Genomic DNA, 19,694 nt, shown 5'->3' on the forward strand with positions numbered 1-19,694 from the left:
CATATTTCAAACAAAAGTCTGGTCTTTTATAATGTTCATGAAATTTTGAATACAATTTGGTCATAAAAAATTTGTTTGTTGCTGTTTCTAATTTAATTTAAATAGATACAGCTTTCATTTTTAAGGCCTTATACAAAAAGTGCGGGGCTCCTCTCTCAAAATGTTTTTTGGGGTCTACTTGTATCCTTCGTTCATTTCTTTGACATTGGGACCCCTTTCAAACTTGGAGTAGGGTAAAATGATCGCATCAGAATTAATTTAAAATACAGATACAATTTTAAATATGTTATTCTGAAAACAAATGAAAAAATCAAGACTACTTAAAATATACTTTTCTCCGCAAAATAAGTAAACCATACTAATAAATTTATAATAACTAAAATTAGCCTTAACCTTAGAATAATCATTAAAATAAAGAAATAATATAAGTGAACTTAAAGTAGCGTAAGTTAAAATTAGTTCCATTTTTCAAAATAATTAAAAACAATACAGGAGGCAAAAGTATTGAAACTTCAAGCATGTAGTGCATTCGATGAAGCACATGTTGGTGCATTTCCAAAACATAATTTGTTCTTAAAAATATTTAAATAAATAAATCACCACGTCAAACAGCACAAATTGCAGATTACTGCAGACATGTGTGGGCACAGGTTGACCAACTCTACACAAGTTGTATATATAAAAATTAAATTTTTTACAACACTTCTTGTGTTATGTGGTATATACATGCGAACGCATGGACATAGATACAGATTTAATTGCAAAACTTATCGAAATGGTTTCAGGCAGTCAAAATGACTTTTTCTGTTGTCTTTGGATGTGTTTTTTTTTTTTTTTTTTTTTCATTTTTATGAGTTTATATGTATGGACATTGTGAAATAGAAAAAAAAAGTTAAAATATGTTTAGAGGAAATTACAAGGGAAATTTATGTTGAAATTTGGATGATACATTTTTTAGGAAGACAATTCTTTCTTTTCTTTTTCCAAGGAAGTAAAAGGTGCTCGTCCTTGAGTCGTCCAAATAGGGTAAACCTTAAGGATAATTTGAGTTTTCAGTAATCCAAGAAGGCGTGAGCTCCAATTAACTCGGATTTTTGACTCTACCATACTATTAAATTTTCTTTTTCATGATTTGAGACAATATGCAAAAAATTTAGAAACAATTCCAAGCTAAACATAATGGGAAGAGTATTTTTTTTTTCTTTCAAAAGTTAGACTTGAGATTTCCAAAAATAACAGATTTCAACTTAGTTTTTGTTGTTAAAAATAAAAAAAAAATATGAATTAAAAAAAAAAAAAAAATCAGCATTTTTATGAATGGAAAAATGTTACAATCATCTAAGGACATTAAGTTTTTTTCTGAGAAGTTAAACACACATAAAAGAACACTTTTAACAACTATGTAAATACCTCATCATCTTTCTTTAATTTTAAAAATTTTAAAAGTACATACCCAATCTTCCAAGTCATCATGTGATGAAAAAGAAAATTTATATGGAGTTCCTTTGGATGTTCTGCTTGCTGTATGAACAGCCAAAATGTTTTTGTTCCAGTCAGGGAGCGATGCAACACAAGTAATATTGCTGACTTGAATCACAACCTAAAACAAAAGTTTTTGCTTTTAAATTAAATCAAATTCATAACCTTGAATAATTAACCTAGTGCAACAAAACACATTCATACCATTTCTTTTAAGTAGTGTATAGACAAAGTACTTTTTCTACTACCATTATCATACTGAAGTAATTCAATGAGACATTTCATCCAGCTGCTCTTAAACCAGCGACAAGTTGCTGTCTTTATCCAAAATGTCTAAAATAAGACAAATATGTCAAACATTTTTTATACCATAGAAAATTTAGTGCAACAAAGTAAACATTATCACAGGTAAAAAATCTGGGTCTTAATTTTAGTAGTACTGGAAAACGATTTGGATCAAAGGCAATATTATGCAAATTATATTGAAAAACTGCAAAAACTACGCTTACATATATATGAATACATAGATTTCTCAAATTCCCCCTAGAGGGCGAACTGACGTGCCTGTTGACAAGAATTCTAAACTCACACAGCGCATGCAAGTTTAAAAAAGGGAGTAACAACATATCTCTTTATCTTTCCTACAGCAGGGGAAGAGACACAAGAAAATGGAATTGGCTGCTTCTCTTGACAATACTGAGATGTTTAAAAGGCTACATGCTGCAGAACTGGAGAGAATCACTCAGCCACCTGCACTCACATTTAGTCAAAATGTGAATCATTTTGTATGATTGTACTTTTATTAATCAATCTAGATAATTTTTCTTAATGATTGCACATGGTGATCAAGGCAAAAGAGTAGGATAATTTTTTCTCTTGCTCTAACAACCTCACAGAACAGAGTGCTACGGCTGTTTGTCATTCACATTTTGCTTGAGCTTGATTCTCTGAATTGTGAAAAGTAGATAGACTTTGCTGAAACTGAACTCAGAGAGAAAAGTTTTAAGCAGAAAAAGCAAGCTATAACATTGCTAAGAAAACTAAGAAATACCGTGAGTATGGAAAACCTTGGGCTTTATTTTCTTGGGTCACAAAATTGTGGGAGAAGGTAAGTTTGGTAGAAGTTACGAGATCCACCCACATCCCTCTGCTTTAACACTTCAAAGCCAAAAATCTGGCTCTTTAAAGTATTAGAGGCTTTACATTTTAAATTATAGTTTTAGTTTAAAAAATGAGCAATGAATTTAAATGTTGCATAATTTCTCTTACTTTCTCAATTGCTTTTGGCCACTCAGAATAACGTTCCATTTCTTTATTATACCTTGCTTTGAGTTTTGAAACTACTTCTTCATACCAAGGTTCATCAACAGCACTTTTATTGGTTGAATCACCTACAATAACAATAAAAATTACCAATGAAGAAAATGTAAAAGTAGTACATAAAAGATGTACTTTAGAGGAACAGGATTTCAAGAGTAAGAAGGTAAGAAAAGCAGCAGAGATAATTTCGCCTGTAGCACAGAGTTAATGACTAAAACGGCATAATCATTACAAAGGAACAATCAGAAACTTCAGTTATGAGTTTGTTTATATTTATGAATATAATTAAACTTAAAATTTATGTTTTCAAAAATTACAAAACTATTATATATCAAGTAATTCCTCAACAAACAAATTTTATAATATGATGCAAAACCAATTTAATACAAACGGTGAATTAAATCAAATCTAAAATAATGTGGTGTAGCACTCTATAAATACAAAAATGTCGGGGCAATAAACAAATTGGGTAGCCTTTTAAGAGGTAAACGAGCTGATGTGTGCATCACATGACTTCCTTTTACACCAATTTAATGATAATAGTAGTAGTTAGAATAAGGAAAGAAACACTAAAAATATTTTTGCCCCAATTTTGTTGCAAACTGAAGCAAAAAAAAAATGTTTTATACAGATCAATTTTTCCAATGATAATGTGATTCAATAGTTAACTCTAAATATCACCAATAATGGCCAAAATAAAACCAAATTTAAAAGAAAAGAAAAGAAAAAAAAAAAAACGCCAATTTTTTTTGTTGTTAAGTTGGCGAAAAAACTTGGCAACCAAAAACTTGCCGATATGTCTCCAAGTGTTTGCCAAATTATATCAACACTTGAGTTTGCATTGATATTAACAATGATTTCCCCCCAAAAAGCTGTAAAAGACCCCCTTAGGAATGTCCGAATGCAACCAAAAGGGGAGGCACACAACTACACCTCACTAGGAGTCTACATACCAAATATCAACTTTCTAGGACATACGGTTTTTGAGTTATGGGAGATACATACGCACATACAGACGTAAGGAGAAATCTCGTTGTAATTAATTCGGGGATCGTCAAAATGGATATTTCGTGTGTCTATACATTCTTAGACATATATCCATGAGTGGTCGGGTCGAAAAAACACTCAACATTCATTCAGGGGCGAGCAAAATGGAAATTAAGACCTATTTTTGAGTAAATTTTTTTTCGTAAATACAATACTTCCTTTACTTTGTAAAAGGAAGTAAAAACAAATGGGAATAAAATAAAGGAAAAATACATTTTAATATAAATTAATGTTTTGATCAAAATCATTTTTTTAAAGTCAGTTATCTTTTTTTTCTGTTCACTTTCTTACAAAAGTATATAAACATGTAAACATTCACAGTTTATATGCATAATTAATTAACATATCTAGTGGCAAACCTGAGTACACTCGAGCTGGTCTACGAAATTGAAAATTGAGTGAGCGTAGTGCTGCTGCTAAAATGGTTGCATTTTTTTACTAACTTATATACCTTTCAGTTTGAAAAATAATTTTTAAATATCTTTTTGTTGCTGAAATTTATATGTACAGTCGTTCCTCGCTACTTCGCGCCTCGACTTTCGCGGTTTCACTACATCGCAGGTTTTTCTGTTTTTTTTTTCAATCATAGCAATGAGCCTTTTGTTCTCGTGTAAACTTTTTCTTACAAGAGAATAACAAATTATGTCTTTTAAGTAAGGTAAGCTATTCTTAGAGATTGTAGTCGTACTAGTTGAGGGAGTGGAGGTTTAAAATCGCCGAAGAAAGTTTATCTCAATTTTACCTTAAACGCTAATTGCAAAGTATAAATCACTGTATTATTACTAGGGAATAAATACATATCTAATAGTGTTCAACAACGTACTAGCTTTTTAAGCTGTATGCGTAATACCTTTGATGAGGATAAATGTAGAGGAAGAAAGGGGGCACATACGGTCCACTAACTGGAAATTAATTCATCATTGAACAAGTTGAAGTTGAGCTATTTTCATAGGTTCGTAGTAGTGTGTAAGAACTGCATGTGTGTGTGTACTTTATTTTCCAATATAATTAATGTGATATCGATTCCGTCTAATATATCTCGTTTTCTAATATTTTGTGCAATATATTAATTAATACAAATGTAATGTTGGATAAGGGTGCTGTTTCATGTCTAGGGGGCTCTAACTATGTTAAAAACCTTTTTAAATTGTTGTCAGTAAGTTTTATGCCCTCTAATTAGGAAAATATTCGGTTTATAAAAACAGAATCCTACCTCGCGGAAATTCAGTTATCGCAGTGAAGTCTGGAATGAATTAACCGCGATAAATGAGGGTTAACTGTATACCTGCTTTCAGTTTTTTTTTTTTCACAAACATTCTTGATTGAAACAATATTATTTATAAGTTTCTTTTTTCCATTTTCTACCAATATACACACATTATAACAACAAGCGTATTTTGTGACCTCATTTGTGACTTTTTTCGCACCCACCTTTTCGTGTAGTGCTTTAAGATTTCTGCATTATTTTCATTTAAAAAGAAAAAGTCATCAATACAGACGCTACTAGTAAAAATGTAGCGATTAATATGTATCCACTGCATGAAAATTTCATGTTGTTTAATGCCCCTTTAAAACGAGCTGATGTGTGCATCACATGACTTCCTCTTACACCAATTTAATGTCATTTCCCCATTACTGGCGATTTTAATGTGATTCAATAGTTTACTTTCTAAATATCACCAACAGTGGCCTAATTGAAACCAGATTTTAAATTTAAAAAAAATCGCCAAATTTGTCACCAAGTTGGCGACAAAACTTGGCGAGCAAAAGACTGGCGATATATCACCAAGTGTCCGCCAAATTAAAACACCACTTAAATTTACATCAAAATTAACAATGATTTCCCCCAAAAAGGGGCAAAAGACCCATTTAGACACAAACAAATGCAACCAAAACAGGAGGAGCACAACTAGACCCCACTAGGAGTCTAAGTACCAAATTTCAACTTTCTAGGACTAAACCCTTTTTGAGTTATGCGACATACATATGCACATATGCACATCTGCATATACATTCATACAGACGTCACGAGAAAATTTGTTGTAATTAACTCAGGAATCCTCATTATGGATATTTCGCGTGTCTATATGTTCTTACACTTATCCATATGTGGTTGAGTCGAAAAAAAAAAAATCAATATTCATTTGGGGGTGAGTAAAATGGAAATGAAGGTTGATTTTTGAGTGAAATTTTTTTTTGCGACTACAATACTTCCTTCTTTGTAAAAGGAAGTAAAAATATTTGACCGATTATTTTAAATTTTAAAGGTTTTATGTAGTCTGGTTTATTTATACGATGGAATTTTTACATTTAATGAAACTTTAATTTATTGTGGATTTATGACAAGTTTTTTTCTCAGCTGGTCGCTATCTAAGTTGCCTTCCCAGATAAAGTGCTGCTAAACAAATAGGAATATCATGGTACTCAATAAGCCGATAAGTCACCAAACACCATCATAACCGAAAGTCTCCCCTCAGTCGCCACATTTCTAGCAACAACTAAGTTATTATACAAGGGCTTGAAGTTGTTTCAGGCTGTATTTTTTTAGATACATTTAGACTAAGAAAGTTTTTACATCTAATAAATTCTTTAGAGGAAAAAAGAAAGACTCAAAAAAAAAAAAAAAAAAAAAAAAAAAAAAAAAAGCTAATACAGCCATTTCTATGCTAATAACATTACTTTTTTTTATTATTTTGAAATTTTGCACCTTTCTTATCCCTTAGGATCCTATACAGGTAAAAAGACTTTATATTTACCTTCAGAAAACCAATTAGGTAAGCAACCAGAATCCACAGAGCATCCACTGGCACTAACCCACGTCCATTGCACTTCAGTAGCAGTTTGAGTCACTATGGGTTCCATCTGTGGTTGCCATGCAAGGCTTGGTATGTCCAAACTCATGAATGAGCTATCGAGTTCAGAATGAGAAAATCTTCTATCACTGTCCACTGAATTTTCACTTATTGCCAAGTTGATTCCTTCAAGGTTACCACACTCATTTTTGTCACATTCAACTGCAATGTTGTCACAGGAAATCGGTACATTTTGATCACTTTGATTTGAGATGAAAGCTGGGACCACTTCATCGCTTTTCTTACGGAAGCTTTGTGTTCGGCCATCCAGAGAAACTGAGTCTGCCGTAGAGGAGTAGTCTTGCTGGGAAGTAGTCGACATTGAGTTCAAGCTGGATAAACTTGAACCGTGGTGCAATAAATTCAGTGGTGCTGTGATAGTCTTCCAAGTCCGGCCACATGTTTCATATGTATCAATGCCAGTTCTAATATTAATATTCTGATAATCCATGCTAATACTAAAAACCTGTGGAAAACAAAATCATACTATAATTGATGATTTTTGAGTTCTTGAATCACAAATAAAAGTTGCTTGTTTGAGAAGCAATGCTACAAAATTACACTTCAAGATAAACATTTAGGGCAGGCCAAATAAAACACTTCATAACTTGTATAAATATACATTGAAATTTCGTGAAAGCTTAAGTACAATAAAGAGAAGAGCAAGAGAAGTTGGAATCATACCAAAAAAAAAAATTCAAAATTAATAATTCATTAATGTTTTTTTAACATGTAAGTCAGCTGCAGAACTGCTAAGACCACATAAAAAAACCTACTAATGACCCAAACTTTATCATATTTTCCAATAAATTCAATGATTCCTGAAGTCATTGAATCTAATTGTCTTCCTGAAGTGCTCTTTAAAAAAGTTTCTTCGCTGTTTTTAATACCCATTTAAAGTTTATTGTTGAAGTTTTAAGTTCTATATTTTTACAAACATCACTGGAAAGTGTCATAAATTTTCATATTGGGATTGGAGTTCAGGTCAGGTCTACTTGATAGTCTCAAAGTGATAAGATGGGAGTAATTATTTTCTCATTTCAAGGGCGAACTTATAGATTGGGTCACAGTTGATCGAGACCACAGCTAGATGCCACTTGAAGGTGTAGTGGTTACTAAGAGAGATGTCTGTTTGACTTCATGATATTATTTCAATAAAATGTTAAACAGTGGTGCCCATCCTATGGCCAGCAGGCTGTAGGTTGATTTGTTCTATGTTACAAATTAAAAACCATGATTAGTCACTTTGTCAGAAATTTGGAGTCAAATAAGAAATTAGTTTCTGTAAAACAGATGCAATTAATAAAATAAGTATCAAGTAATGATAACAGCAATTTTTGACTTGTATTTTGGATATTGTTTTGAAAAAAATCAATTATTTGGAACTTTGCATGTGCTCTGAGCCGTGAAAATAATTTCAATATAAGGTGGATAAAAAACGTTGGGCACCCTTGTCATAAGTGAAAACTGACACATTCGACAAAATTGCAGTCTTGGTCTGTTGGTAATGATCGAGGTTGCCCATATAGGGGGAAAGGGGGGCTCAAGCCCCCCTATATTCTGATTTCCAAGGGGGGCTCAAGCCCCCCCCCCCTTGGAAATCAGAAATTCCTTGCTTTTAGTGCTTTTTCCTTTGCAAAAATGTAAGAAAAATTATTTTTTAACCATTAATGAATAAGTTATTAAAAATTTCGAATTTTAATATGTCTAATCTGTATTGAAATTGGTTTCCAGGGGGAAAATATTTAGTTAAACCATGGGGAAAATTTTGGAGGGCCCCCACCCCTAAAATTTTGCTTATGAGCGCCCTGGGTAATGATATGAATTATTCAGCTTTACAGGATCAAGTTATAGTTTCATCGAGCACACATAAATTTGAAATAGAAAATGTCAAGGGCATTATGGCATACTTATACAGTAGATCCTCGTTTTATGCAGGTTTATTGAATGCAGTTTTGATTATACGCAGTTTAAGATTTGACACCTTTATTTTATTTTACGCGGATGCAGCAATGCAAACAGTTAAAATTTTCCCCTCTTTCAAAATCCAAACTCCTGAGATTGCAGATTGCACGTAATCAAGTGCATTTTGGCATGCTAATAATCGAGCTTGGACCACTGGAGACATTTTATGTGATTGGCTCAAAAGTTCTTTCCAGAAGTAAAGTTATTAAACTCACAGTTCAGAACTCACTGGAAAAAGAGCTTTTAGAAGGGGGACAAAAGCAACAAGGATACCGACATCCATGACACAATACCAAAAACGTTAACGTTAAAAATTTTGAGCCATTCCTTGACAATAGCAAATGATCTTTCTGATTTGTAAGTGAAGGAAGATTCTATCATGGAAATGACGCAAATGATCATAGATGCGTTAATGCTCTGGAAAAAAATTTCTTACTGACTGCCAAAATACTGTCATAGTCAGCACCTTTTTATAAATACAAAATTAATTTATGTTTCTTTATGCATGTTGTACATATATTTTGACATTAGTACACATTAAACTACTTATAAAATTAGTCATCACTAGAATGGAGTATATTTTTTTCATCTCTGGAATGTAACCCCTATTTTAACACCACTATTAAGTCTTAATTTAAGTGGTTTTGATTTATGCGGCATTTCTGTGGAATTTAACCCCCGCTTAAAACGAGGGTCTACTGTATATTCCTTTTCAAAGAAGGCAAAGCATGCCTTACAGTCAAAGAGTTTTAGAACAAAATTTCTTTTGTAATAAAATACTTTAAATAACTTGCAATAATATTTTTCTTCCATGCTTACTTGATCATTTAGGGCAACGCTAATGTTTCCTAAGTTTCCAAACATTTCAATCCATCCACTACCAGTGGCATCTTTCACATTTTCACCTGAATGTAAACCGTCAACACCTTTGCGAAACCACACCTATCATATACAAACAAAACAACATATTACACACCTTTTGAATTTATTGATGATTTCCCTCAAAGAAAATTAATGTACATAATGAATTAATTTTAAAACAGTTATATCATAAAAACATTCTTAAAGAGAAAAAATCTTTTCAGTGCCCAACTTCTCCAACAGATGGAGGCACTTAGGCTCTCTTTGATGCAAAATTGCACTAGAAAATTTAATTCAAAGTCAAACAAGTACTTGTGGGACATAGGCGGATTTAGGACTGAGTTCTTGGGGGGGGGCAGATTTTTTTTTTTTTTTTTTGAAGCAACATTTTTTAATTGCCCTCCCCCCCCCTCCCATGTTTTTATCTGTTTTCTGTGATGCATAAGCCCATTCTTTACTTTTTTATGTATCGTTTTCATTACTATGTGTAATCATGCTGTCCTTTTTGAATTGACCTTAAAAGAGAGGGGGCTGGTATTAAGAGAGTGACGCAGGGTTCTCTTTTAAGTGAGATATAGAATATCTCCAATTTTAGGGGGCCCGGGAGGAAATTATATAAAATTCTGCATTTTGAAGTCTTATAAAGGTTAATTGGAAATAATAGGCAAATCATTTTTTAAAAAGTTTTACGCTTTAAAAGTGCTTTGTGATACAAGTTAATACTTTAAAAGAAATGGTGTACAGATTTAGAGAATAGGTATAAAGAGAGTAACATACTACCCATTTGAACAATTCTTAATTTATACACTTGATAAGAAATAAAATTGAAGCACACTTTGCTTTGGAGTTTCAAAGACTTGTCTAATTATTTTCAAGGTTTGGTTAGTTAAATTGGGTTTTTGGCTCAAGAGCCCTGGTAGGCTATACTGTGCCAATTCTTTTCAGGGATTTTAGAACCAATAATTTGCACTTTCCAGTCTCTGAAATTGAGTAGTAGATTATACAGTTGTACAGCATGGTTCAAACTTTGTAAGAAACGGCTATTTTAAGTTTAAAAGAAAAAAATAAACTTTAATTTCTCATTACAACTTTTTTTAAAATTATAAGTAGTGCAGGAAACGAAAAGGAATAGGGGTAGTGTATCATTTTTTTCCCGGGCTAAACAGATTAACAATATGCAGTAAAAGTAAGATAAAAGCAATCAATGCAAAAGAATTTCCAAAATTCTGCATTCGGGATTAAATAAATAGCAAGATATGAAGCATGTGAGTCACAAAAACATTTATTTTAAGTAATATGTTACAAACGCGAGAACCATGATTTTTACATTTTTGATACAAAATGTAGCAAGGAGCTGAATTTGACACATTTTGGCATTCCCCCCCCCCTACAATTTGTTAGAAATTTTAAAATTTAAGGTTTGTAGCCACACGTTTCCAAATATTCAAGGTTTTCAAGTACTTGAAAATGAAATTAGTTTTTCAAGCACTTTCCACTTTTTTAAGGAATAAATTACAATTTTTTGGGAGTTAGGGGTCCATTTCACAGCAGGGGCCCTAAGCTATAGCTTGTTTATCTTATAGGCAAATCCGGCCCTGCATGTAATTCACTCTTACCTGCAGATTTTTGTTTGATTTTTTGTAATTTTAACGAAAATTCGTCAGTTTTTACAGTTAAAGGATTTTTACGATTTTACCAATCTGTGTAAGGTTTTTATAGGTTTTTATCAAATTTCAGCAAATTTTTCCAAAACTTTTGATGACTGATTTACTCAGACTTCAATAATGACAATAACTGTCTCATTTAGACTTAGATGATTATGACTTACCTTAATTTTTAAACAGTATTTAGAAAGTAAGGAAAATGGTGTTTTCCCCGTAAGTAAAAAGATTCAATTAATCAGAACGTTCAGATAACTGAAATTTATTCAGTTTGTGATAGTATAGCCCGATGGCTAGAGCGTTGGGCTTCCAAACGAGTGGCCCTAGGTTCGGGTCCCAGTTGGAACGAAAATCTTCAACTTATTTTCTAACGATAACTGTATCTCAACAGTTGACACCAACAAGACACAAGCTATAGTACAGCTTGAGGACTTTGTATTTTCCAGGGATGACGTTTTACTTCATTTGAAAAAAATTAAAGAGACTAAGGCTCCGGGACCTGATAATATTTATCCAAAAATTTTAGTTGAACGTGCGGAAGAATTAGCAGATGTAATCGTAAATATTTTCAATGCTTCTTATAACTCGGGGACAGTGCCAGAGGACTGGAAGCTGGCTATCATTACACCGCTCTTCAAGAAAGGGTCTAAAGGGAGTGTGCGAAATTATAGACCTGTGAGTCTAACTTCGGTGGTTTGCAAAATTTTTGAAACATTGATAAAAATTGAGATAGTAAATTTTCTAGAGACTAATAATCTATTGACTAGTTTTCAGTACGGTTTCAGGAAAGGCAAATCTTGTGCAACTAATTTATTACATTTCTATGACAAAGTTACCATGGCTTTGGACAATAAGAAGCCTGTAGATGTTGTTTACATTGATTTTCAAAAAGCTTTCGATAAGGTACCGCATGTTGCTCTACTTAGCAAATTAGCTGATATAGGAATAGGAGGGAAAACTTTCATTTGGGTAAAAAACTGGCTGACCGGAAGGAAACAAAGGGTAGTTGTAAGGGGAAATTACTCTAATTGGAGTGAGGTTTTAAGCGGGGTTCCTCAAGGATCAGTGTTAGGGCCTGTTTTGTTCATTGTTTTTATGAACGATATTCACAAAAATATTTCTGGGAACATGAATTGTTTTGCTGATGATGTCAAAGTTATGGGGACTGTAGATAATGAAGAACAAGCAAAGCAGCTGCAAGAGGATCTAGATCATATTACGGAGTGGGCTGATAAATGGGGCATGGCTGTTAATGTTGGGAAATGTCAAGTGCTACATTTAGGGCATGGAAATAAGTGTACAAGTTACTATTTGCAAGGTTCAGTCATTAGTCAGGCAGACAAAGTTACTGATCTGGGGGTCTTAATAAGTCAGGATTTAAAGTTTAGCCAACAGTGCAGCATTGCTAGTAACAAGGCCAATAAGATGCTTGGGTTTATCAATAGATCTATTTCAAACAAATCTAAAGAAGTTCTTCTGCCCTTATATAGAAGTTTGGTAAGATCTCATTTGGAGTATGCTGTTCAGTTTTGGTCTCCTTATCTTAATAAAGACATTAATGTATTGGAAAGGGTTCAAAGGCGAGCTACAAGGCTAATAAATGGACTTTCTCACTTAGACTATGATTCCAGGCTTAGAAGGTTAAAAATGTACAGTCTTGAGCAAAGAAGAGACCGAGGGGACATGATTCAGTTTAAATTTATTAAAATGAAAGATGTTAAGGGGCTGAAGTTAAGCACTGAAAACAGGACAAGGGGTCATTGTTTTAAGCTATTTAAATATCAGGCTAACATGGATATTAGGAAAATTTATTATTATAGCAGGGTAGTGGAACCTTGGAACAATTTACCGGAAGAGGTGGTAATGAGCAAGGGAGTAGATAGTTTTAAGAGGGCCATTGATCTTCACTGGGGATTGTAAATTGACTAGGATCAGTCTAGCTGGGCCCAAAGCCTGTTGCTGGTCGTCATATCTGTATTTGTATTTGTATTTACTTTTCTTTCTCAAAAAAAAAAGACAAGCCGAAAATTTTCCAAGCGCATGAAGTACAGTTCTAACTATTAGTTTCATATATACAATTTTTTTCCTTTAAAAAATAAAGAAAACACAGTTAGAAAAACATTTTATCAGGTAATAATGCGATCTTACAAGAATTGTGCAAAACTTTTGTGCCAGAAATATATCTCCCTCACTTTTTCTTTTATTCAGACGTTTTCCTTACAATGTATGATTCTGGAAAATCAGAAATTTAGTTTTGAACTGCTAGGGATTGAGATTCCTATTTTTTTCTAGTATTTGTATTTACTTTTCTTTCTCAAAAAAAAAAGACAAGCCGAAAATTTTCCAAGCGCATGAAGTACAGTTCTAACTATTAGTTTCATATATACAATTTTTTTCCTTTAAAAAATAAAGAAAACACAGTTAGAAAAACATTTTATCAGGTAATAATGCGATCTTACAAGAATTGTGCAAAACTTTTGTGCCAGAAATATATCTCCCTCACTTTTTCTTTTATTCAGACGTTTTCCTTACAATGTATGATTCTGGAAAATCAGAAATTTAGTTTTGAACTGCTAGGGATTGAGATTCCTATTTTTTTCCCCTAAGAAATTAACGCATCGTTTACAGTGATTTTACGTTCTGTTTGTTCAATGGTTGGACAATTTTTCCAGTTTTTTGTTTCATTGTTACATACATTCGTTGAGTATGGTGTTAACTGTTACATTTGATAGTCTTTTGCTGTACAAAAACCTTTTAGCTATGTACTTCTTTTGCAATAGCATATGCATTTCAAATCACCCAATTTCATTTGAACGTGTGATACCAAAAGGTTCTTCAAAATCTTTGGTCTGTAACAACCCAAAACATACAGTTTTTGAAATCACGCAAATTGAAAATAAACATTCTGAAAAGAGAGAAAACAAATCGTAACGAGTAGATCGTTCTGTTAGCCCAAATTGGGGAGGGGGGGGGGGGGTCCCAAACCTCAATTATTATAAGTGTTGCAGCTGAATGCATAGCTCGTTTAGCCTATATTTTTATACATATACCTGCCCAAATGGTTTTCAGTCCAAAATAGTGAATTTAGACCATTTTTCAGTATCCTAGTGACAGCTATACTATTTGTATTTAATATTCGTTTTTTTTCTTTTTCTTTTCTCCCTTCAGAAAAGAACATTCGCTATTCTCTTCATTTTCATTTAACTATTCAAAAAAGAAAAAATCATGATTTTTTTTTTTTTTTGTTATAAGATATTGGAAGATGAGTTGTTACTATATAAACTCCTCTCAAAACTGGGGGGCATTGCACCCTTTGCCACCCTCCCTATAAATCCACTCATGCTCTTCTGAACTATTCAAAAACAAAAAAAATATATATATTTTTTTAATTTTTGGAAGATGTGTTGTTACTACATAAAGTCTTCCCAAAACTGGGGGGGCATTGCCCCCTCTGCCCCCCCCATAAATCCGCCCATGTTGAGGGACCTTTCACATGCAGCATTATTACACCACATGGATGCTGTTTTTTTTCCTGCATCTTGTGAGATCCACTGACTGGAGCCAGGTTTGAACCTGAGCCTTTGAGTGTAAGAGGTCAAGGTCTAACTATTACACCATTCTGTTGACTTTCGAGATGAATTCAATATTTCTGTGGGTGTAATTTGAATAAATACAAACAAACAGTAACTTTCTTTACTGAATTTTTGTATTGCGACGCATAAGCAACATGAAATGTTTACAAGAAATTTTTATAGCCTCCCCCCTCTAAATGAATCCAGTTGAATTGGTTTTCATTAATATGGATATATTGTATTCCTATCACCTACATAAAATACGGGGAAAAAAGGACATATAAATTATAACCTTGTTTGATTTACTTATAGCCCACACTGCCATTTTTCCTACGGAAACTTGAATAAGCCCCTCTTCAGCACTAGGAGGCTCCACTACAATCCAATCACTGCCTAAAACAAATTCAAAAATTAATAAGGAATAATTCGTAAGTACAACAGACAAATATAAAATATCAGGCCAAAAATACAAGTAGAAAATGTTCGCAAAATATTCATAAACAAATAAAATCAATGTAATAGCTGCAAATAGTTTTGAAAGTCTGAAAAATGATAATAATCAGATAATATTCTTTAAAACACCAGGAGTCAAGAAAAACTGGAAGATTGACTGAAGACAGTTGTCATTAACATTCAGAAAAGTGCAACTCATATTATATATCCATAAATTTACAGAAAACGAGTAGAGGTTTTACTTTAATCATCAACTTCATTGACAAACACAATGAAAACCATGAGGCCATTTCAACAATTACAAATTTTGTTATTATTTCATTAAGAATTCATCACATCGAAAAGAACAAACTGCTATTATTGAGCCTTTGAAATGGATTTCAGAAGCATCCAAACACTGCCAATGCCGAACAAGCTGCTACTTGAACTACATTTTTTATTACATCATAATGGTAAACAATGCACAATATTAAATTTATGACAACAAACATACATAATTACAAGCTCTATAAAAATCAAAAACGTGTTTTGAGTAAAGAGTTTTATACAAATACAAAAATGTGCTAAATTTCTATGTTGTGAAGAGGTGAATTCTAGGAAAAAGGAGACATGACACTTGAATTTAAAAAAAAAAAAAATTCTGTCACTTGCCATATACACTACCTGACCATTCGTCACCTGACACCCCACGAAAAGCGAGTCCATACACGTGATGCATACATCAAACCAACTATAAAAGGTTGAGAATGGTGTGCCGAGACTCAGAACTGCTTTTGTAGTTAAAATGAACAAAAGATGTGAACTTCAAGTGGAGGAAATAGGAATGATTATTGGAGCCCATAGGTTTGGGCATTCAGTAAGAGAGATTAACGGGGAATTGCAGATACCTCGCGCTACCGTGGATGATGTTATATCAAAATGGAAGAGAGATGGAGTGATAATGTGCCAACCCAGACCAAGTAAACCAAATAAATTGATGGATCGAGACCATTAAAGCCTGAAGCGTGTGGTGATGGCAAATCACATGGATTCGCAAGAAAAGGTGGCAGATCAATTTTGATTAAGTACGTCGAATGAAGCAAGTGATTGTAAGCTTCCTCGAAAAATTGTAAAACTTAGTTTCCATGGACGAGAAAGCAGCTCACAAGCCAAATATCACACGTGACAGTGGAACCAGTCCATTAGAGTGGTGCGAAAAACGTCATCACTGGACGCTAGATAAGTGGAAAATCATCCTATGGAGTGATGAATAACACTACCAGTCGTGGCAGTCCGACGGACGTGTGTAGATGTGGCGAATGCCTGGTTTACAATATTTACAGGACTGTGTCAGCCCACGATGAAATTTGGTGGAGGTAGGATAATGGTGTGATCGTGTTTTTCATCGTATGAGCTTAGTCCACTTTTTGCAGTGGATGGAATCATGAATGCCGAGTGGTAGCAAGCAGTTCTGAGCAACCCCACGTTACCTTCGCAACGTGGGGTTGCCCACTGCTTGCTACAGAACTGCTTGCTACATTGTGGCAATACTTCGGAAATGGCCCTATTACCTTTCAACAAGAGTATGCACCATACCGCACATATTATTACTACCTGGTTCGAAGACATGGATGTGGAAAAATTTGATTGGCTGCCCAGAGTCCAGACCTTAACCCCATCGAGCATCTTTGGGATGTGTATGAGTGGCGGCTGAGAGCCAGACCAACCCGGCCCCGAAACAAGACTGAGCTCTACGCCATGTTGAAGGAGGAATGGAGTCTGATTCCTGTTGCAACATATCGTCACTTGGTGGAAAGTCTTCCTCAAAGAGTTGCAGCTGTCATTGCAGCAAATCGTGGCCCTACACGCTATTGATGTTGTGTGAGCCCGCTTTAAGTGACTTATATGAGGTGTCCAGTGACGAATGGCAAGCTAGTGTACCCTTCTCTTCAGAAATGAATGAGTTTCTTGAATTTTAACCTGCTTTTTCCAAATATTTTGATGACTTTTAGAAAACCAAGTGCAAAATCAAGTTTTCTCTTTGTGTTTTTACAGAGCAAAAAATCTCTTTTTTGTTACATATTGTAACTTCCATAAACTTGTTAGCAGCATATAATATTTATGTTAACTTTTATCTTTTGAATGTCTAGTTAAACTTTTTTGGTAAGTAATTTAAAATACTTTTTTTTTCAACCATGAAATAGGTTCATTAATAAGGTGACAGTTTGATGTCCTTCCGTTACCAAAATACTGCAACTCAGTTAGTTTACCAAGAACCTATTATGTATAGAAATTAGAGATGAAAACAGCCTGGAAAAAACGGAAAATTTCGGGGGGAAAAGGAAAAAAACCGTTTTTTCCCGAAGAAGTTTATTTCGGATTCGGAAAAATTGAATTTTTTTCAACTGTTCAGGAAGCTTTAATTGAAAATTTCAGCAAAAAGTGATAAAATTAGTAGATCTCATACTTAAATTCTGTGTATGACAAAAGTGACATAGTTGTTTAAAGTATAGAAAGTTGCACATGGGCTCTTCTAGCTTTCTTTCTGTCTTGTTATTCATGGTTGCATGTACTGCATGGAGTACAGCTCTTGGTTATCAACAGAGCATCTCTTGAAACATAAGTAATGTACATAATCAATGCATTTCGAGTATTGTTTAGAGTTCTTGTTGTTTATAATTTATTATTTTTTATTAAAATATACAACTATACAACTTCATTGTGAACATCATGGTCGGGACTCGATTTGGGGTCTGTATGATTCAAAACTTAGTGCTGAGCCACTGTGGTTATCCATTGGATTGTGCTCTGCAGCAATATTAGTATGTGTACAAAAATGATAATTTCCATCCTTAAGAACAAAGAAGATCATGCAGAATGACACATATGTATATAATTTTATCTGAATAAATAAATGATAAACACAATCTATACTATTCAAAAGTGATTGACGAATAACTAAAATGTTTCCCTGTTGCACAAAAGTTTCACTTCTATTGTGTGTCTTTGCAACACACCCACTCCCCCCCCCCCCCCCAGTTTTATGAGGCAAGACACTTTAGATCAGTCTCTGATATTTGGGACAATGCTTCACTGTTTCAGAAAGTAATTTACTTAATGGAGAAAGTTGTCTATGAAAGGCAATATTCATAGACCAGCAAAAGTTGCTTTTTCATTTCTTCTGTCTTCTGATGCTATTAAAAAATGGGGACACATTTAAGTTTCCTCTATGGTTGTTACTTTTCTGTGGGAAAGTGTCTGGAGGTCAAAAAAGGTCGGTAGGTTCCTCTAAGCAGCAAAAGTGTTCCTGTTTTTCCTTAGATATATCTTTTTGCACAGAGGAGCAAATAAATAAAAAAGTAAGGACACATTTCTGGCCACAGTCAAGGAAGTAAGAACAAATTAAAAAGCTATATTTTGGGGGGGGGGGGAGAATTAATATTTAGGCATGATTACGGCCAATTTCCAGGAAAACCTCTTTCCAGCCATATACCTCCAATTTCTGTCTTTTAGTGACCCGAAACTTGACTCTAGACAGTCATAACATCCTTTCTTTGGATTTTCTACTTGTTGCTGTCCAAAATAGATCACACCAAAAACTTTCAACAGACTTGATTCTCACTGGATCCATTAATATTTTGACTACTGAAAATATTATGCAGACTTTTATTTTTGCCAAAGAGTGATGAAATGCATCACTGTAAATCAATAACTGCACATGGTACATGCTTGAATTAATCAATTTTGGAAAAATGATTATGTTAAAATATAGATTAGTCCTAAAACATCAATAGAAAACTTCTGAATTGGGTATTTTCAGGTTTGAAGTATATCCCTTTCTCAAACTCAAAATTTTTCCTTTCATAACCATACTGGCAAGCTCAGCAACGAAGTGGTATCTGCACTGAAAAGCTTTTTTGAAATATTATGCAATAAAATGAGATGCCAAATTCTTTACCATTTTTATTGGTTAAATTTTGTCTACAGTTCTAAGTTTTATATAAACAAAACGTAAGAAATTACCCATAATATTCTCTCTTGTAACTCCTGCACGAACTAAAGCACTTCCATCCCAAGTTGTAGTCCAAATTAAACCGGTGGGACCAACAGACACCTGACTAATTTCACACTTTTCAGGGGTATTAATTGGAACCCAGCCAGATCCTTCAGGGGAATTTTGTGTCACCCCATATCGAAATGCTATCTGAAAAATTAAAACGTAATATTAAACAATACTATCTAAATCATAGTACGCATGCACCATGAAAAAGAGGTAATACAACTCTGTTTAATATTGTCAGTCGGCTGTTATAAAATTAAAAAAAAGCTTACTGTTACGTACATATAAAGCAAATTTTCTTACACCTAGATCAATATTAATTTACTTAAATCAATATCATTCTAATAGAATTTAAAATCAGGAGCTTCTGGTAACTAATTTGCTTTCTTATACATGTTGGCAACTTTGATTTTTTGCTACAAAAATACAAAAGAAAGGAGTGTTT

The 19,694-nt window shown here is 33.5% G+C and overlaps 1 protein-coding gene across 1 annotated transcript in view; it reads right to left on the bottom strand.

The window, feature by feature from the left end:
* Positions 1–19,694, bottom strand: part of LOC129234716 (tectonin beta-propeller repeat-containing protein 1-like) — a 67,286-nt gene that overhangs the window by 21,542 nt on the left and 26,050 nt on the right. Inside the window, exons 5-11 of the mRNA XM_054868739.1 lie at positions 19,213–19,393; positions 15,050–15,150; positions 9,483–9,605; positions 6,603–7,164; positions 2,749–2,870; positions 1,684–1,812; positions 1,454–1,600 (exon numbers count right to left, since the gene is read on the bottom strand). Of these exons, the coding sequence (XP_054724714.1) occupies positions 1,454–1,600; positions 1,684–1,812; positions 2,749–2,870; positions 6,603–7,164; positions 9,483–9,605; positions 15,050–15,150; positions 19,213–19,393 (1,365 nt within the window). The remainder of the gene's footprint in view (positions 1–1,453; positions 1,601–1,683; positions 1,813–2,748; positions 2,871–6,602; positions 7,165–9,482; positions 9,606–15,049; positions 15,151–19,212; positions 19,394–19,694) is intronic.

The sequence above is a fragment of the Uloborus diversus genome, chromosome 1, assembly GCF_026930045.1.
Source record: "Uloborus diversus isolate 005 chromosome 1, Udiv.v.3.1, whole genome shotgun sequence".
Taxonomy (NCBI): Eukaryota; Metazoa; Arthropoda; class Arachnida; order Araneae; family Uloboridae; genus Uloborus; species Uloborus diversus.